At 35.8% G+C, this 21910-nt stretch overlaps 1 protein-coding gene across 1 annotated transcript; it reads left to right on the forward strand.

Moving 5' to 3' along the window:
* Positions 1-16672: 16672 nt before the first annotated feature.
* LOC112502236 (phytolongin Phyl1.1-like) lies at positions 16673-18233 on the forward strand. Its single transcript, XM_025106094.1, has 2 exons — positions 16673-16848; positions 17010-18233. Exon 2 carries the CDS (start codon positions 17159-17161, stop codon positions 17969-17971), a length of 813 nt encoding a protein of 270 aa, XP_024961862.1. The 5' UTR covers positions 16673-16848; positions 17010-17158; the 3' UTR covers positions 17972-18233.
* The last annotated feature ends 3677 nt before the right edge of the window (positions 18234-21910 follow it).

Below are 21910 nucleotides of genomic sequence, written 5' to 3' on the forward strand. Positions count from 1 at the left end.
CGAATAAAGGCTAAATCGCATGACTAATGCCCGATTTAAGGCAATCCGGACAACACATGGTCAGATTAAGGTTAAGCCGTTCAATACGTGATCGGTTTATAACAAATCCGCACGACCCTTAAGCGATTTAAGGCTAAATCGCACAATGTTTGGTCGTATTCATACTTCTCCGTTCAAAGCCTTTGTCTGATTTCCATATTTCAAGATTCTACTAACTCATTAAATCGCATGACTCTTGAGCGATTTATAACTAAATCGGACAACACGTGTCTGGTTTAGAACTAATCCGATCAACACTGTGATCGATTTAAGACAATCCGGTCACTCTTTATCCGGATAAACTCTAAATTGTACAAACAAATTTTAAAAATATTAAGTTGTTCTTTCTAAAATAATCAACCAAAGTTTCAAAGAGACTTTTAAACAGAAATACTCACCTTAGTTTTGAAGAAGATGGAAAAACTTTCTTGAATATCCGGTCAACACAATTCTCAATTGTTCTCCAAAATTTCCAAAATGAAAACATGAAACCTTGCTCTGGTAACCACCCCTTTCTATTTATACTTTCCATATATAGAAAGTCGGCCACTATTCCTCCCACATGCATGCATACATATAACCCTATTCAAGCATGCATAACTTTTCATGCATATACAAACTTATGCATACAACATCATGCACGTATATATATAACATATTTTGCGTATAACCCACGTATGAAATACACGTACTTACACCCATGTAAGCATATATCCACATAAACAATTAATTCACATAACAATTACCTTAGGTGTTAACTAGGACCCGGTTATCACACATCACCAGCAGCAGCGGTGATGGGAAGAGCATCATCCCTAGGGATGGCATCGACTGCCTCAGCTGAAACAGCTTTGGTGGTCGGGATTATAGGAACAGTAATAGCTTCAGCTCTAGGAGCTTTAGCTTCAGCTTCAGCTGCAGAGAATGTTGGAGCAACAGCAGGATCAGCAGTAGTAGCATTGGACCTCATCCCCCCCTCTCTAGCTAAGACTTGAGAGTATAAGCCAGAGAGTTCATCCACACGCTGATGCTGGAGAACCATCATTTCCTCTAGCCTTGACAGAGCACTGGCTAGAGTTGTCGTTGCCTCACGCGTCTCATTGAGCTGAGCGCGATCATCATCAGGGAAAGAAGGTGGGATCACTGGAGCTGGTTGACGAACAACATCCAGGATCTGCTGAAGAAGTCCCGTCTGCTGAAGAGAGAGAGCCTGAGCATCATCAGCCCTGCTGGAGAGAACAGCAATGGCTTCAGTGTTGGCTCTAACAGCATCTTGGAGAGTCGAGAGCTGACTCTGAACTTTTTGAACGTCTGCTCAGAGGGCTGAGAGGTCCGCTTCAAGGTCATCCTTGTGGGGCATCTCTCGGTGAACTTCAATCATCCTGCAGAAAACTGAATCAACGGCTGGGAGGAGGAGTTTGACATCAGATGCCATGTCATAGTCATCATCAATCTCTTCATCCCTTCCATCTACTTCCTTCTCTTCTTCTTGCTCCTCTTCTATAGCATCTGGCTGATGCATAGAAGAAGGACCTGCAATAGAGGAAGGGTGAGCAACAAGAGGCTCAAGGTTAGTAGAAATGAAAGGGTAGGAGGATGGAATACCTGAAGGGCCATCAATGACATCGAAAGGATTGTCACTGGCATGAGCAAAGAAGTCCTTGAAAGGATGGACGTCTGTATGCTGAGGAACATCGAGAGGAGCAACCTCAGGTCTAGTGGGTGTGTTTCAGTATTAGGGAGGACGGTCGTAGATACATCATCAACACGTGTAAAAACCAAGGAAGGAGGAGAATAGAAAATGGTTGAGAAGAGATGTGGGTGTTCAGCGGTGGTGGCGCTGATATTCACACCTTCAGTGATGGGAGGAATCACTGATGAGCTAGGAGGGTTAGCTAAAAGTGTCTCGGGGTTAAGGCTAGTTTCAATAGTTGAAACCTGTCGAGAGGTTTCAGCCAGAGACATGGCTATCCCCTTTTTGGATTTCTTGGCTCTCTGAGGGAACCAAGAGTTGGTTGAGAATGTCGTTTGGAGGAGGTTTTGGTGGCTGGGCTAGACTCGGGGGGGGGGGGGGGGGGTTTACCCTTGTTCTGGCCACCTGAAGAGAGGAAGTAATGAAGAAAACTATAGAAGAGAGTGCCACACACTGTCCCTCAGCTTATGATCCAGAATCCTGGATCCAAGCATGGAAACCTGGAGGTTACGTTCTGTGGAGTAATGATTTCCAAAGATCTTAGCAAAGACCATCGAAAGAAACCTGGTGTAAGGCACCACCTTTTCTCGCTGGCGCTTGTTCAGCTTTAGCACCAGGTCATCGAAAATGACCGCAGCATAATTTATATTGTGACGTTGAATCGCAGAAACGCCTATTGTCAAGGCGATCCTAGAGGCCTGGTCCTGACCTCCAGTCTTTCCACGCATTGACTGGATGAAGTGAAAGAACAGGTATTGCCAGATAGCTGACATCCTATTCTTCTCAATCTTCGATAAGGACTTCATGGGAGCATTTGAGTCCTTCTTCATTGGCCGTTTATAGCCAATGGCAACAAGACATTCAATGATCTCGGTCGTTGTGGGTTCGCTGTCGTAGGGGCCTTTGGGAAGGCAAAGAGCCATCCTCAAGGTGTTCAAGTCAAATTTCACTTCCATGCGGTTGAAGGTGAAGTTGACCTATTCAACTTGCCGACCATGCTTGACCTTGACGTCCATGACCTCAGTAGTGAACCATAACTGCTGGAGAAGTTCTTTGACCATGATGGGTTCATGGTTGAGAGCGAAGCCGAGCGACGACTGTTTGAGAAAGTCGGCCGCTTCTTGGTAGTCTGCCTTGGACGAGGGAATATCCAACAAGGCAATGTGATTGTTGGCCTTGAAGGATACCTCATCGAGAGAGAAACTAATGTTCTTGGCAGCCATCTATTTTTAATAAGAATAAGATAAAATAGATTGTCAGTAAAACCAAGATTTGTTTTGGAGAAGATAAGTTTTTGAATCAATAAAAACTTCTTTTGAAAAATCCTTAAAGAAGGATTTGGGTTTTTCAAGTAGAATGTGTTTACAGAAATATGATTATAACCAACTAAGAGTTGGTTAAATAATCTTTATTGTTTAATATTTCAAGAGAACAAGTTTCTTGAAATCATTAAACTTATTTCTTAACAGAAGATAAAGAAAAGAAAGGATTTGACCTTAATGATTTTGAGAGAAAAGGTCGAAAGGTTCTTCAGAAGATTGAGAGATTTCTTGCTTTGGAAATTTTTTTGTAGAGGTTCGTCTTAGAAATTTTGAAAGCGTAAAGAGAAAAGTGGAGGAGAGGTCTCATATTTATAGTTAGGAGGAGAGAGAATGGAATATGAGAGAGAGAAAAGACGACGGTTGGGGAAAGGGGTCATGATGAAAAATGGCACGTTCTCATCCATGATTGGATGGCATTAAATGAGATAGCGTATGACAGTACCTTTTTGCGTGTCTCAAAACATTGTGCATAGTAAATAGAGAATGTCGTCATAAAGACGGTTCATTAACTATTTTCTTTTAAAAACGAAGGGTTTTTATGAAAACGAAGAGTTATACAGTGTTTAACTAAACAATGAAAAGATTGTTTAAAACATTTTAGTCACTCAAGAAGAAAGGCTTCAGTGAAGGTTTTAAGACATCAGTGATAAGAGAATCATTGAACCTGGCATTTAAAAATATTTTAATCACTAATCAAAGAGATTCAGTGATCATGTTTGATTTTTAAGAGAATAAGTATAAAGATATACTTATATTTATGGTCAGTGATAAGAAAATCATTGAAACCAACTTTTAAAAACTTTAGTCACTACAGAAGAAACGCTTCAGTGAAGGTTTTAAGTCGAAGAAAAGGGAAGAATAAACATACCTTAGAGAGAATAGATATATTTACTCAAAAGTTTAGTGTCAGAGATAGAGCACTAAATCATTTCACTTACTGAGTGATGTTTAATAACTGAAGATTAGTCTTCAGTGTTTAACATCCCCAATTCGCTGCTCAAGATGTTGAATCTTGTCTCATCAAGAGGTTTGGTGAAAAGGTCAGCGAGTTGGTACTTAGTTCGAACGAAGTGAAGTTCAATATCATCATTCATAACATGATCTCTGATAAAATGATATTGGATCTCAATATGTTTAGTCTTGGAGTGAAGTACAGGGTTGTTTGCTATTGCAATAGCACTAGTGCTATTGCAATAGATAGGAACCTTTGAAAACTGAAGATCATAGTCCATCAGCTGGTTTTTCATCCAAAGAATTTGGGCACAACAACTACCAGCGGCTACGTATTTAGCTTCAGCTGTTGATGTGGATATTGAGTTTTGCTTTTTGCTTGTCCAGCTCACCAACTTTCCACCTAGAAGCTGACAGCCTCCAGTGGTGCTTTTCCAATCAATTTTGCAACCTGCAAAATCACTATCCGAGTAACTGTTTAGGTCAAAACCTAAACCTTTAGGGTACCAAAGACCCATGTTAGAAGTTCCCTTAAGATATCTGAAGATGCATTTTACAGCAATCAGATGGGATTTTTTTGGTTTAGCCTGATATTTTGCACATAAGCATGTAGAGTACATGAAATCGGGTCGACTAGCTATTAGATACAGCAGGGAGCCGATCATTCCTCTATAAACAGTAAAGTTTACAGGCTTTCCATTTGGATCCTTGTTTAGAGAGAGTGGAGGAGCCATTGGAGTCTTCATAGATGAACTGTTTGATAGATCAAACTTCTTCAGCATGTCACGAACATACTTACTTTAATTGATAAAGATACCTTTATCTGATTGTTTGATTTGGAGACCTAAAAAGAAGGTTAGTTCTCCCATCATGCTCATCTGATATTCTTTCTTCATGCGATCAGCAAACCGAAAACACAAAGAGGGATTAGTGGAACCAAATATAATATCATCGACATAAATTTGGACTAGAATGATGTGACCCTTAACTTTCATAAGAAATAAGGTCGGGTCAATCTTTCCACGAACGAATTTTCAGAGATAAGAATGAGGAAAGGGTATCATACTAGGCACGAGGAGCCTGTTTTAACCCATAAAGAGCTTTATCCAACCTGTAGACATGGTTTAGATACTTAGGGTCTAGAAACCTTGGAGTTGTTCAACATAAACTTCCTCTTGAAGTTTCCCATCAAGGAAAACGCTCTTTACATCCATTTGGTAGACTTTAAAGTCTCTATGGGCAGCAACATCTAGAAAGAGTCGAATTGCTTCAAGTCTAGCCACTGGTGCGAAGGTCTCATCATAGTCAATCCCTTCTTCTTGTCTATAACCCTAAGCAACAAGTCAAGCCTTGTTACGGGTAACCACACCATCTTCATCCAACTTATTACGATAAACCCATTTGGTGCCTATCACTGATTTGTCAGATGGACGTGGGACAAGGTATCAGACTTTGTTCCTATCAAACTCAATGAGCTCTTCTTGCATGGCAAGGACCCAACTAGGGTCAGAGGTAGCATCATTGATTTTCTTGTGTTCAACTAAAGAAAGAAAGTTGACAAAGAGACAGATATTACCTAGACCACGACGAGTCTTGATACCTGCATATGGATCACCAAGAATTTGATGAATTGGATGGTCTTTTGTCCATCGCTGAGCCGGTATAGGAATTTCATCTGAGTAGGTGAGTTTATGAACAGAAGATGAGGCTTCAGCTGCAGTATCTTCAGCAATAGGAACTATCGCCAAAGGAGCCTCAAATTCAGCGAATGAAATAGGTTCAGATACTGAAGGCATTTCATTCACTGATTGATAAGCGTTTGAAGTAGAAAGAGGAATACAACTAATGGGCACGACAACGATCTCTGAAGAAGATGCGTTGGAGTGACTAGCTGTAACTGGAATGATAAGTGGATCATCTTCAGCTTCAGGAGATTTAGTGTTAAGAGGAGCACTGAAMGAAGCTTCAGGTTGTCCATAGTGAGAGAACATCCAGTTTTCTAATTCATCYTCATCATTTAAGATGGGTTTTGAATTAGCTGATTGAGATTCGTCAAAGGTGACATGAATAGATTCTTCTATCGTCTGTCTTCGTTTGTTGAATACTCTAAAGGCTTTGGATACTGAAGAATATCCAAGAAAGATTCTTTCATTACCTTTGGGATCGAACTTTCCAAGTTGGTCGCGATTGTTGAGAATGTAACAAGTACAACCAGATATATGAAGAAAACTTATATAAGGCCTTCTTTCATGGAAGAGTTCATAGGTTGTCTTCTTGAATCTTTTTACGATCAGCAATCGATTTTGAGTGAAACAAGCGGTGTTGACAACTTCTGCCCAGAATTGAGTAGGGAGATGGGATTCACTGAGCATTGATCAAGCAACCTCAATAATTGTTCGATTTCTCCTTTCAGCGACCCCATTCTGCTGTGGAGTCCTCACTGAAGAAAAGTTGTGAGAGATTCGCTTGTTCTCAAAGAAGTTATCCATAGTACTGTTTTTAAATTCAGTGCCATGGTCACTTCTAATAGATCATACCTTGATGTTGTTGAGTACTTATATTTTCTTGATTAACGAGATGATTTCTTCAGGTGCTTCATCTTTGGATCTGAGGAAGAAGACCCAAGTGTACCTGGCATACTCATTAACTATGACGAGTGTAAACTTCTTTCCAGCTATGGATTGCACGTTGACTGGACCAAAGAGATCCATGTGCAATAGATGAAGAGACGCAGTCACTGAAGGGATTTTCTTAGACTTAAAGCTAGCTCTTGTGTGTTTTCCTTTTTCACATGTTGAGCAAAGAGATTCCTTTGCAAAAGAATGTTGAGGAAGACCAGTGACCAGATCATTTCTTGACAGCTCGCTGAGTGTCTTGAAGTTGAGATGCGAGAGTCGTTTGTGCCATAGCCAGTTAACATCTGACAAGGCTTTTGAGAAGAAGCAATTGTTCTCAGTGGTAGCAGAATTCATATTGATGATATATACATTCTCTAGGCGAGAACCGGTTAAGGCAACATTATCATCTTTGTTAAAGACATAACATGAATCCTTTGAGAATTTAACTGTGTAGTCTTTATCACACAGTTGATTGATGCTTAGAAGATTATGCTTCAGTTCTTCAACATATGCAACGTGTTTAAAACTTGTTGCACCATTGGTCAATATACCAAATCCTTTGGTATATCCTTTTCCATTTCCTCCAAAGGTTACGGAAGGTCCTCTTTCTTCCTTGAAATGAGTTAGCAGGGATTTGTCTTCAGTCATATGTCTTGAACATCCGCTATCAAGATACCATATACCTTTGACATCCTATACAAAGAAACAATTTAAGAATGATATTGGTACCCAGCAATTGGGGTCCAGCTTTGTTAGAGGCATCATTCACTGGTGCCGAGGAATCAGCATCAGTAGATGGCATCACTAAACCTGAAGAGGTTTGAGTGGAGAGAGGAACAACCTCTGACACTACTAAAGTAGTTTCAGTGGAAGTCTTCACTGAGCCTGACGAAGAGGCTTCAGTGGTAGAAACTATAGCGTCTAATGATGAAGACTTGTCAGCAGGAGTTGTCTTCGCTGAGCCTAAAGAAGAGGCTTCAACGGTTTGCTTCACTTTGGTTGCTTTTGCAGCCTTGGTGGATGATTTTTCCTTGGTTGATTTCTCAGCCTTGGCTACTTTCTTTCCCTTAGCTGGTGAACCAGCCTTGGCGGCAGAAGGACAGTTGCTAGCAATATGTGTTTTTTTACCACAGTGTTTGCACTTCCTAAAGCTGAAGGTAGCTTTAGGGCCAGGAAGTATCAGATTAGAAGAGGGACCAGCTCCAAGGATTCCCTCCTCATTGGTTCTAGGAGGAACCTTTGAGGCTTTGGATTCCTTAGGTGAAAAGTTCACTTTGAGCTGAGACTTGGATTTCTGAGAGGGTTCAGATTTCCTAGTCCCTGAAGAAGAAGCGTTACAAGCTGAAGAAATAAACCTTGATCTATTGAACTTGTTAGACTTCTCAGGAAGAGGTGCTGTGACAATGGATTTACCTTTGTCTTTGTAACCAGAACTTGAAGGAGTTCCTTCAAGATGACTCTCAGTAAAAGAAGATTGAGAGGAAGAAGTGTTAGGAATAGAAGAGACGAAGGTACCAAACTTAAGCATGGACCTGTCTGTAACACATTCTTCCTGATCATAAAAGAATCCTAGACCAGTCATTATCTTGGCAGGGAACTGAGCGTTGATGATCTCAGAGGCTTTGAGAGAAGCTTTACACCATCCTTCAATGGTAGCCTTCTCAGCCTTAAGTTCAGCGATTGCTCGCTCACGCTCAGCGATAGCCTTTTCGCGTTCAACGGTGATGGCTTGGTTTGTAATGACCTGATCCTTAAGATTTTCCTCGATAAAGGTCAGCTATTTGATGTTAGAATGGCAAATCTTCAACTGTTCTTGAAGATCAACATTAAGCATTTCTGCTTTAGATTTTCCATTAAGGGCATTATAAAGATCAACCATCAACATATGTAGTGTGGAAAGACTAGAAGAAGAAGAGGGTTCATTCAGGATACATATCTGAGTAGTAGAAGAGGTAGATGGCTCGGAAGAAGTAGATGATTCTGAAGATTCTTCATTTGCATATTTGGCCATCAAGCAAAGATAGGTTGTATCTTCCTTATCAGAGGATGATTCATCGGATGAATCAGCCCAATCATGCTCTTCAGCGATAAGACCTTTTGCCTTTCGCTGGTTGTTATTCACTGTCATGTACTTCTGCTTCAGTTTTAAGTACTTTTCATCTTTGGTCCTAAAGGAGGATGGGGTTTTGGAAGATGGCGTCGCAACTTTCTTCGATCTGCATTCACCTGCAAAATGTCCAGGGTGGTGATAATTGTAGCAGACTGCTGAGGCCTTGTCTATTCTTTCAGACTTTGGTTTTTCCTTAATGGTCAGCAAGGGAGATCTGCGATAGTTGCTTTTGTTGGCGAATCTCCAAAAAGATTTAGTTAAGAACGCCAGGGATTCATCAAAATCTACTAGATCAGATTCTGGAATATCCTCAAAGTTAGAAGAGTCTATCTCTGTAATAACAACAGGAGGAAGAGAAGAAGTAAAAGAAGTAGAAGGGGTTTCAGCTGAAGTAGCTTCAGAGATCAAAGCTAAAGGAGAGCTTTTCATTTGTCTAGAATCTTTGGCTAGATTCCTCTTCAGTTGATGAGATTGCTCATGGTTAAGCAGAATCCCATAAAGAGTAGAGAGAGAAAAAGATGACATGTCATTGGACATCTTAAAACACATGGAAAAGGTGTCCCAAGACTCAGGAAGACATTCCAGAAACTTAGTTAAAGTTTCAGAGTTGGAATTTGTGTGTCCCACTTCACTGATCAATCTTCATAATAGCTTCACAATCATGGCAGATCTAAGATATCTCTTGTAAGAACATCAAGAACATTCATATGAATATTGAGAGGAAAAGTCAAACATCAAAGCTCTGGTTAAACTCTATATTACGTATCTTGAATATTACAATAAGTTCTCTCTTTCTAATAACAAAGACATTTCCCTATTTATAGGGTCAAACCTCTAACACAAGTCAAAGTCAAACTCCTATAAGAAAAGTCAAACACAATGACATTTACAATTATAGACAATATTTAACTTTCAAGACGAATACAATTTAATACTGATTTTAAATAAGGAGACAATTAAAATGTTGATGTACTTCAGACAGCGTTTCAGTCTTTCCACAGAGAAAGCTTTCGTACTGCCTTACTAAATTGAACTTTCTAGTTTCTTGAACCTGAGTGGTTCCTTTATATTGAACATAAAGTGTGTCCCACATGGATTTAGAAGTCTTGAGCTTCATCACAGAGTGATAAATCTCGTCAGGAAGACACATAGCTATTATAGACCTAGCGCGAGTGTCTATAGCTATTTTCTTCTTGTCTTCATCACTCCATTGATGAGGGAGCTTTGTAATCTACCGTTCAAGAAAATCGGCAGTCGTAGTTGTTGCTGGAACAGCCGGAGAAATAGCAAATGGTACATATGGTCCATTTTCTATATAATRTGGAATTTCAGGATCCACACCTTCCAAAAAGAGGGACATCCGGTTCTTCCATAGACTGAAGTTGTCACGGATGAACCGGGGAGGTTTGGCAAGAGAGCCATTGTCTTGTGTGTGTGTTTGTGATTTGCAAAGCCATTTAAAAGTAGTAAAGTTATATAGAGAAGAAGATAAAATAATGCAGAAAAACAACTAAACAACTTAGAAAAGATAGAACACTGCTCTAATACCACTTGTTGGTCCCTTGAGGGTCTACAAGATATGTATAACAGTTTGTAGAAATGGGGGGGTGAATACAAACACAGTATTTTCAAATTTAAAATGTATATTGATAAAAGAAGATCAATACAAATTTTACAAGACTGTTTGCGGAAAGATAAGGTAAGAAAACCTATCTAAAAATATTTGGTTACACACAGATTCTTAGCAAATGAGAAAAGAAATGCTGTAAAGAAAAGTTCTTTTACTTAAGCTCTAGAATGCTTAAAGTAAGAATTAGGTTAAGAGAGTGTGTTGCGTGCACACTGCATGGAGAAGAAACACTTCTATTTATACCCAATGCATTAAATGTTCATTTAATGTAATATGGTAGCGTTAGAGTGCGTGTCAAGCCTTAAGAGGAAGGCGTGTCCTTTGCTACAGTGGATAGTACAAAAAGCCTATTCATGAGCAGACATCTTTACCTAAAGTTGGTGGGTAATAGAGTCAACTAGTCGGCTCCGTACCGTACTAACATTTAGAAATGGTATGGGTTTGTCCTTTGTGTGCATAAGGACAAGACAACAACAATCGTGCTTAGCAAGCTTCCTTTGATCTTGAATGCTGGAATAACCTGGAGGTCTCTTCAGTATTCGCTAAGGCTTGAGCAGTCTTCACACATATGTAGACAGGCTTGTAATCACTGAGTACCGCTTCAGATCACGTACTCGCCAGTCTTTAATCTTCAGTTTCAGTCTTCGACTTTGGCTGAAGGTTCTTTGGTGTGAGTGTTGTCTTCTTGAAGTATCGCAGTCTTTGATTGAATTACAATACAAGTTCTTCAGCGATCACTGAACAGCTCAGTGATGATCGCTGGAACTGAAAAGACAAAAACATAAATACAACGTATAAGTGAAAAGTGATTATCATCAAATCACTAAGAGAGAGGATCAACAGTTCCGCTACTTGATGGAGTCATATCTTCCCTGTTATCGCAAGATATGTTGATTGTATCCTACCTTTTTGATAAAAATGGTTTGAAATGGACTACAGTCACTCACTTCTCGTTGCTTTCAATTTTAAGGAGAGTAGACATTTACATTTATCATATGACTAAATTCTATGGTTTCAATACTTTTATAAAATGATTGAGCTTACTAGATATTAGCCTAACACTTTTTCTTAAATATGTGTTTTAGCCGGGCATAGTAAGGACGAGCCGAAGTAGAAGTAATCTAGAGATTGGAGTGCGATTTAGAGGCACAAGTGGGTAGCATTTTTGGAGAGCTCATACTTTTAAAGATAATAACTTTGGTACTTGATGTAACCCCCATCTTAAATGTAGTCCTACTAGGATTAGATAGAAGTCTTTAGTACTCTGATGCAAAACTTTATTGTTGTGCGGTCTTATAAACCTTGTTGCCTTTTCTGGGATTATTACTGTCATTTTGTGTTTATGACCGGTTTTTACCGAAGTTTAAATTAATTGTTATTTTCAAATTTAGTGTGTTACACGATCTTTCTCACCCGTCGCCATCGTTGACCATCACGAACAAAAACATATGTGACATCAACAATAAGATGAAGATCCGAGAAGATGAAGCTGTGAAATCAACCAAGTCCGTTAAGATAAGATAAAACAAATTTTCTAGCTTCTTTTCTCGATCATCTTTGAGGGATTTGGTTCATTTTGTTGTTAGTAATTTAGGATTTATGAATCGTTATTATGAATTGCTTTGTAACGCATATGAAACATTATTCTTTTTTTAATGCATATAAATCGTTAATCGTTTGATTTGATTTGATTTAATGTTGCTTTTTTTAAACACATATGAAACATTATTATGACTCATTTTTAAAAAAACTTAAAATGTTGTTTCACTGGTATAAAACTAAGGAAACAAAACTGTTATTGTTCCATATGAGAACCAATAATGGGTTTGGTTACATACAATAACAAAATGATTATATATCAAAGGAATATTGTATTGTTTCATTAGTGAAATAATACTGGAATGAAACTACGGTAAAAAAAATTATTATTTCGAATGAAAACCAATAATTGGTTTGGTTTCATATGAGAAACAAAACGTTCATAAATGATTAGAGAGAGAGGAAATCAGTTATGACAACCGAATGAGATTTTTTAAGGAGAAAATTATCCTTAATATAAATCCGTTAAATATGGTATTCTATGAGGTGTTTAGGGAAGGTAATCATCTCTAAAATATGAATCAACTAAAAAGACACAAATACCCTTTTTTGTACGGTTTGTAACATTTAGACAATTTGTAAAAGAAGGAATATATATATATATATATATATATATATAGAGAGAGAGAGAGGGGGGGGGGGGGGGGGGGGGGGAGGTGAGGTTCATAAAAGAATGATACTTATTTAAGAAAACCAAGAGAATGGCTAAAGATGTGATTTTACACTAACCTAGCGTATAAAATCACATGTAATTCACAAGACCTTGTCATAGGGTCGTCCGCGCACTTTTTTTGGCCGTTAATTTAAATCACATGTGATTTTATATGTAATTTAACAAATTTCTTGTTTTGTTAAATATGTATCATTCTTGTATGAATCTACTTCTCTCTCTCTCTCTCTCTCTCTCTCTATATATATATATATATATATACACACACACACACACACACAGAGGAGCGATCAAATGAAAACTACCCTCATTTGTACAAACCGTACAAACCACCCTCATACGTCGATTTCATTGTTTAATCTTATGAAATTTTTTCATAAAATTGTTTAATCTTGTGAAATTGTTTCATATAATACTTTTTCTGATGAATTTGTTTCATATATAGTTATGAAATTGTTTCATATAATATTTAATAAAATTTTAATGAAACTGTTTCATGTATTTTTCTAAAATTAAAATAATGAAGATSATAATATCCATGATTAACACCCTCCACAATAAAAATTGTTAATCAACCTCTCATAATTACAAAAAAATGAACAAAATGAAAAATTATGATTGGTTGATTGAGGTTTGCACGGTTTGTACAAATTGAGTGGTTTTTATTTGAACGTTCCTCCACACACACATACATATATACTATAACATAAAACATTTGATAAAAACTCTTAAAAACCATTCTTATGCATGAAATATTGTTTATTGATTCATATTATTTAAAATTTAATATTACAAGTAAATTGTGCGTAAATACAATTTATTAAAGTTCTATTTTTAATTCCTGTAACTAACCATAATCAAATACAAGATAAACATCTCATTTTAAATATAAAATATATAAAATATAATTAGGATAATTATTGAATTTAACAGAATACTTAATTATTATCTTTATAAAAGTTTATATTATTAAACCAAAAATAAATTACTTTGTTATTAAACTTAAATTAAATTATAATAAAAATTAAATAAAAGAAATTACACAAAAATCAAGAACTTTGAAATAGTTAATTTGATGTTAATATCAATAAATATATATATATATATATATATATATTTTTTCAAATTTTTATAATACTTTCAGATTTATATTTTATTCAAAAATAAAAACATCATTGTTTTCTCAAAACCACATAAAAGCGTATTATATCGACAAAAAGAAAAAATAAAAACATTATCGTTGTATACATAAGGACAACGATGTTATCTAATCACAAAGTAATTTTAATCCAGGTAAGCATGAATGAAAGAAATGGTAATTAAAGTGTCAAATAAAGAAGAAAAAAAACCATTGTTTTTAATATAATTTGTTTAGTTTTAGAGGGTGTTTGGGATTGTTTATAAAAACAACTTATTGACTTATTTCGGTGTAACAACGATAATAAACACTTTTGAGTGTTTGGATAAACAATTTATACCGTTGCCAAACCGGTAATAAGGAGTTTTTGAAAAAGTTAAACCCTTCGGATTTATAATAAGTTGACAAGTGCTTTTATAAAAAAGTATAAGTTATTTCAAATAAGCAATGTCAAACATCTTATTAGTGTTTATCAATTTTTAAATACTTTACTTTTAATAAAAAAAGGGATAACTGGTTTTTAGTTTGAAAGTAAAAAAAGAAAGTTATAGGAAAAATGAAATATAACAATAGTAAAATAGAAAGAATGAGTCTATAATTATCATTAATCGTAAATTATTTAGATATGGACAAATTAAAAAAAAAAAACATTAACTATAATATTCGAAAAAATATTCTATCATCACACACACATAATTTTTCAACAATTAAAAAAATTTAAATTACAGTGTTTGTTTAAATTATAATCATGTCTAGGAAACTAATAAAATGAGAATTTAAAAAAAATTAAATTATAAAAACAGTTTTTATGTATTATTTTATATTATTAAATTACAGTCTTGTTTGCTTCACGTTGCAAACACTGTACATTCATATTGTTTCACAACATAAGTAGGGTGTAAATAGTATGAGACAATTCGCAAGTTATTCGAGATCGGTCAAGACTTGATCAACACTTGAATCGAATAGGCTCCACTTGAACTCGAGCTCGACTCGACATATTAACGAGTCAAGTCAAGCTACCCAATACTTGACTCGAAAAGCTCGTAAGATACTCGATTATTTTATATATAATTAGTTTTAAAATATAATCAGTTTTTATGATAAAATATGTAAAATATAAATAATAAAAATGTCTTATATTTTAGATATTTAAACAAAACTGTGCAATTTTTAATTAGAAAAAATCAATTATTTTTTTATAAAAATCACAATTAAAAAAAGATAAAGAAAAACTATAAAAATAGTTAGTGAATTTGTCCCACATTGGAAGAGAGATGGTAAAGGAAGGAGAAAAGATGTTATAAAAAGAAGTCGAGGTGAATGAAATTTTTAATTTTGCCTTTTTGATGATAAAGTTTGAAGTTGGACCGTTTAGTTTTATAAAAACTAAGAGATCACCTTTAAGTTTTAAAATTTATAAGAGAAAGACCCTACAATTTCATAAATTTCAATGGGTGAGCTTGATTTGAGTTTGAGTTCGAATTTGAGTTCAAGCCTGAATTGAGTTGCAGTTTAAGCTTGATTTGAGCTTAGTTCAAGCTTGATTCGCATTCGAGCTTGAGAAAATAGTTATCGAGTTCGAGTCGAGCTTTGATTTTTACTACTCGCTAGTTTTCGAGTTGAGTTCGAGCTTGGAAATTGAGTTTCGAGTTCAAGTCGAGTATAATGATACTCGAGCTTGACTCTCATCATTTACACCTCTAAAACATGATCAGTGTTTATCAGGATTCTCAACATTTTTTGGCTCTCATCTAATTATGGCTATAGTCTAAAGACGCATCTCATCTTACGGGTGTTTATCAAAAGCTTACTAGGTAAACAGTTACTCGGTTGGTGTCTTTTAGTTTACTATGTGAATATGACAAATATTAAGAATCTTATCTAGTAAGTGAACATGACAAGGACCAAGAAGATTCTTACCCGGTAGGCAATGTTTTTCAAAAAGTATGAGTTTTCTTAATTAATAACAAATAATCTACTTTATTATGACACACATAGATTTCATGCGGATGAACTAACCAAAAGAGTCGGTGTGATATGAAAGATGAATAATATATTAAGGTTTTCTAGACAAGTAGTTTTAAACTTGTTATTAAATAAAAACTTAGAGAAACGATAAATAGTGCTATAAAATAAACGACCACTTAACTTTTTACATTTTTTTTCCTTCAATTTAATTAATATATACATATGTGGACCCTTAATATAACATTAAATTCTATTTCAATCCAAATTATATACTAAAAAAGTTTGTCTATTTTATTTACTTTTGTTTTAAACTACTACTATATACTAAAATATTTTGGACTCCTGTTTCTTGTGGGTCATGGGTGTGTGCCTTCCTAGAGGGACTTGTTTACCGGTTAAAAAACACTTATTGATAATCCATTTTAATGGTCTAAATGTTAACTGATAAGGTAAGTAATTACAACGACTACTGCTAATAAGTGTTTAACCGACAAGAGTCCGATAAATGATTAGATAATATGCATTCTTAGGGGTGTTTGGGATTGCTTATTTGAAACAATTTATTTTTGTCTACAAAAACACTTATCAACTTATCATAAGTCAAAAGAGTTTAACTTCTTCAAAAACTCTTTATTACCAGCTTGACACCGGTATAAGTTGTTTATCCAAACACTCAAAAATGCTTATTACTAATGTCATACCGAAATAAATCAATAAATTGTTTTTATAAGCAATCTCAAACACCCTCTTAGATTTTGGTATTTGACCTATGTTTTGGTTTGAATTTATTTCTATATACAATGAATTTCATGAAATATGTTGAAATTTTGGTAAAATTAAGATTAGTGATTGAAAGCATGGTTTTGTCGTTGTAAATTGAAAGCTTCAAAGAAGGAGATGGTAGACGACAAATAGGTATATGTTGGAAAGGGGGGGAATGGGTCCAAGTCTTGATCCGGTCAAAATTTAGCTCTCAACAGCTGTAGTTAGCCTCTTTCATCTTCATCCTCCAGCTTCTTCCCCCACGTACCTAAATACAATTTCACTTTCCAGTTTCCAATCAACAGCTGCACTCTCTTCATAGATCTACTTGCATCCACGGACCTGGTGATTCTCTATCTCTATCTCTTAAAACTGGTTTGATTTCGTTCAAATTCATGTTAATGGCTAGTCTGGATTGATGTGAATTCTACTTGTCATACATGAACTTGTGATCCTTTTCTGCGTTTACTAATTTATTTAGGGTTTTGACCTATTATGGTGTTAAGGATAGTTACGGATCTGCCGTTTCAAGAAAAAAAAAGATATAGTTGAAGATCTGTTTGCATCAAATTTGGTGGGGCACCACTGATCTAGGTTTTTGATTTGCTCAGTTTTTAGTTTTGCGCGAGTGATTGTGTTCTATTTGTATGCAAAAATGGGTTCGATTCGTAATACAGTGTACTATTGTTGTGTATGGAATGGGGGAAAGGTTTTGTATGCATATAATGGTGGAGGAGATTGTGAGATTGAAAACTTGGCTGCTTTATGCCTGGAAAAAGCCCCTTCTCATCACAAATGGTACTTTCAGACCATGTTCAAGAAAACTTTTGGGTTTCTAATGGAAGATGGGTATATCTATTTTGCTATTATAGATGAGAATCTTGGTAACCCTGGGAACCTTCAGTTTCTAGAACATGTCAGAGATGAGTTCAAGAAAGTTGCTAAAAAGGGGTCGAATCGAAGCATGTCGAATCTCAACTCACTCGTTTTGCAAGAACAATTAGTGCCTGTAATTCGGCGTTTGATCACCTCTTTGGAACAGGTCACTGGTACCACTTGCAATGAGACCATATCCTCACCTTATAATGATAATAATGGTCAACTTGATATGGGTGCTTCAACAAAAGCCCCTTTATTGGGGAAATCTAGCAAACAAGAGAAGAGAAAGATGAGAGATCATGTGATTTCGGTAAGAGAAAACGGTGTAGTAGAAGAACACAGGAAGTCTGCAGATAAAGGAGGCACGAAGGTGGATTCTTTGAGTTTGGATTCGAGTAATCAAGGCGGATCTGTGGCGGGTATCTCGTTGACAAAAGAAGTAAGTTCAATGAATAGATCGAGTACTCAAACCGTAAGAAACAAGTGGTGTCGCCAAGTTCGTATTGTTCTTGCAATTGATGTTGCTGTTTGTTTGATACTATTTATAGTTTGGATAGTGGTGTGTCATGGTACTGAGTGTATCCGTTAAAGATTCATTCATTAGTGAATGGAATGGAAACACTTGTCTTTGTTCTTTGAATTTCGTTGCGATAGTATATGGAAGCTGCACGTGATTCCAGATTCGAGATTCTAATGTTGCAAGGTATTGGCTCTTGATTATTGTTCATACAGCTTTATGGTTTAAACATTTTTGTACATTTCTTAAAAATCTATTTGTACATCATTGTGTTGTTCTGAAATCTATAAGCTACTAGCTACCGGATGGATGTTTTTTGATCGACCCTTAAACTCAGTTGCTTTATTATTCTATGGAACACCATATATGGCATTCTTCGATCTTGTCTGCTTTAACTTTTCCTATAACTGTTATACATTCATCATTTTGAATTTATGATGAATTATTTTCAACTTAGGATGCATTGTGTAGGTGGTGGAGTCAATTCAGTTTGTAGTTTTGCTATCTTTGATCCAAGATTTTGGATCTAAGGAACCAACTTCAGGATTTTGCTTGTGTGGCTTCAACAAAAATTCCAACTTAGGTAGACTTTCTAACACAATAATAGTGGCTGGAGCTCTTCTTAGAGGCCAGCAAATCATCATGGCCATATGTATGCATTATGCTAGTGTGGACTGTGATTTGAAGTCCATATGGCTTTAGCTTAGCAAGTAAGGTGATGGACATCCTTTTATGAAATTTGACACTAGTTTCCACCCCCACCTATCCTGGGACACGCGATTTATCTCCCCTATGATGGACATGAGACCAATACGGTGAGAGAGCTCTAGAGGGTGGTCGTGTGAATGTGATTCTAAATTTCCGGTTGAAAGGGTGGTCAATTTAATTCTGGTTAGATGATATATCGTATCATGAGGAAGGTGCTCAATTTATTTTGATCCTAGATTTTGGATCTAAGGAACCAATTCCAGGATTTGCTTGTGTGGCTTCACCCAAAAAAGTCCAACTTAGGTAGGCTTTCTAACGCAATAATAGTGGCTGGACCTCTTAGAGGCCTACAAATCATCATGGCCATATGTATGCATTATGCTAGTGTGGATTGTGATTTAAAGTCCGCATGGCTTTCACCTATCAGGTAAGAAGGTGGATATTTTTATAGGAAATGAGAAGGGTATGAAATTCAACTCGAGTTACCACCCACCTACCTTGGGACACACGATTTACCTCCCTTATGATGGACCAGACGTGAGACCAGTACGGTGAGAGAGCTCCAGTGGGTGGCCAGTCTGAATGTGATTCTAAATTTCCTGTTGCAATAAATCGATTTAATTCTGGTTAGATGATCTATCATGAGGAAGGTGCTCAATTTATTTTCAGCATCATGAGTCTTCTTTGGATCGTTGTTATGCTAGCTATGTCTATAGACAGGAACATATGGCCCACATGAAAGATTGTTTAGATGGATTCATTGGGGTATTGGAAAAGCCGCTCTACTCTTTGGGATAGAGGTCAAGTTTACTAACATAATATCCTTAGACCTACTTTCAGGTGAGATACTGGCCTCGTTTGGTTTGTTTCATCAAGACACCAAAACTAGAGAGCCATGTGTTCTTGGTTTCTTATGGGCCGTTTACCAAACGCTTATTCGGGTAAGTGAATACAAAGTCACATTACTTTATCGGATGAACATGGTAAGAACCAAGAATCTTACGCGGTAAAAGCGAGACAAGGACCAAGGGTCTTTCCTGGTAAGTGAGGGCGATAACTCTTACCACGATAAGTGCTTACCGAGTAAATTGTTGCATATGATACCGTTTTGGTGGACTAAAATCTTACCCAGTAAGTAATGATAGTGTTACATTTTACCGGTAAGCGTTTACTAGGTAAGTATTTGGTAAACGGCCCCTTAGTCAAGTTTAGGAAGGTTTACCAATAGGATGTTACCCCATTTGTCTCAAAATAAGTGTCCACAATTCTATTTTAGTTTGTTTTAAAATAATTGTCCACTTTCAAAAGTAAGTCTTTACTTTCAAATTCTTCCCTTAATTATAATAAGAAGAAAATTTTCTTACTCTATTATCAAGTGTATAATCGTCATTTAGTTAATTAAAAAATGTAGTAATTATCTAGTTCTAAAACTGCATGTCTTTTTCATTTTGAGACCGTGAAAATATTAATTATAGAAATTGTAAAGTATCTTTTGATATGATATTTAGAATGTAATATGCTAAATGACTCGATCTCTATCCAGACTTTGCTTTGGTTGGGGGTGTTATTTTGGCGGTTAAATCTAATTTGAGTTACTTTGTTTCAACTTTTTCCAAACTACCCGATAACCAAACCAAACAGTTTTCGGGTTATTCGGTTCGATAACGGGTTAAAGATCATGTTTTTTTCGTTGGACACTTTGTATCATATATTTATACCCAACAATTGATTAATATAAAACAAAAAACATTATCTGAGAAAAACATAATCTATTCAGGCTATTGGACATAATAAAAAAACTTTATCAAATAGAAAAACTATGATCTAACATCAAACAAAAAAACCATTATCTAGCAATAAAATCTATAAGACAATATAATATAATATGTTATTCGATTTATTTGTCTAAAAATAAAAATTAAATATAAATAGTGGTGTTATTTAAAGTTATTCGGTTCAATCAAATTACTAAAAAATTAACTGAAAACCAAATCGAAAAAGGTATCCTTATTCGATTTAACAAACCATTTAACTTGAAACCAATTGGGCACACTTCTTTTGTGTGGTATCAATTTTTTTCTAGAAACATTTTGAGTATAATGTCAAAATAATTATTTCTAGAGTAAATTATAGGTTTGGTTTCAATGGTATGGGAATTTTTACATAATTGGTCACTGAATTTAATTTATTATGTAGATAACATGTAGGAATGCGCTTTTTCACAGATTTAGTCCTTGAACCAAATGAATGTCAACATCCTCCGTTAAATGGTAGGGTATTTCCATCTATTTGGTATTTTCTTCAATTTGGACTAAAAATTTTAGTTTTTATTTTTATTTTTTTGTCTTTATTTTGTCAGTTTTCCTTGTCTTTGTATCTCTTATATCTTTTATAATCTCATGACCTCCCCTTTCAGTCATGTATCTCCAGCCAACATTGTTAGTTCTCCTTCAGTGATTTGATGATGACCCACTTAAATACTTAGCATTTATGTTATATCTCTTTCTTATATTCAATGTCTGAGTATGCTCAATGCTCACTTAATGTATAGTCAGTAATGAACCTTGCCTCATACTCACAGATAATCCTTGAGTGATTACTCAATGACCTCAAAAGCATAAAGTCTTACATGTAATCAATGTAACTTCATGAAATGTTGAATATGTATTTGAAGATAAACATAGGAAAAACTAAAGCAGTTTCAGAAGATCTCTCATCCGTTAGAATGAGCACTAATCAAACAAGAAGCCCCAACAAGGAGTAAAGACATTCTTCAGTGTTTCTCCTCTAGCTGAACATGACTTGTGAATATCAAATCATTTATCTTATTCTCTTGTGCAAAAGTCAAACCCATGCAGCTTGGGACAAAAGGTATAGTATGATTTATGCTTTATTGTCCCTTTTCATGCATGACAACTATCTTGGTAAAATACTTCATATGTAGCCAAATCGGGTCAGCTCAAAGGACATCAGGACCTGCAAACCTCTCCCTAAGTGACATGTGTTATCTATGCACATCGTTCATTAAATGCTCCCTAAATAAATATTTGAGAAGGCCTCTCTTCTCAAATTTGCCTTCGAGAGGGTTTATATTTCCTCTTCTATGTATTCTAGCAAGATACATTCTATGTGAACATTTTTTGGAGATTCTTAGTGCTTTTCTTTGCGCAAAATAAGATTGTTTTAGATTAGGGTTTCTACCTTCTTATTCCGCAAACAGTATGTAAATTCATATGTATTGATTGTCCTCATAATAAATAAAAGAATTTAAAAAGTATAAGTTTGTGTTTATGTTCAATCCCC

This window comes from Cynara cardunculus, unplaced genomic scaffold (genome assembly GCF_001531365.2).
Source record: "Cynara cardunculus var. scolymus isolate 2C unplaced genomic scaffold, CcrdV1 Un_Scaffold_1109, whole genome shotgun sequence".
Lineage (NCBI taxonomy): Eukaryota > Viridiplantae > Streptophyta > Magnoliopsida > Asterales > Asteraceae > Cynara > Cynara cardunculus.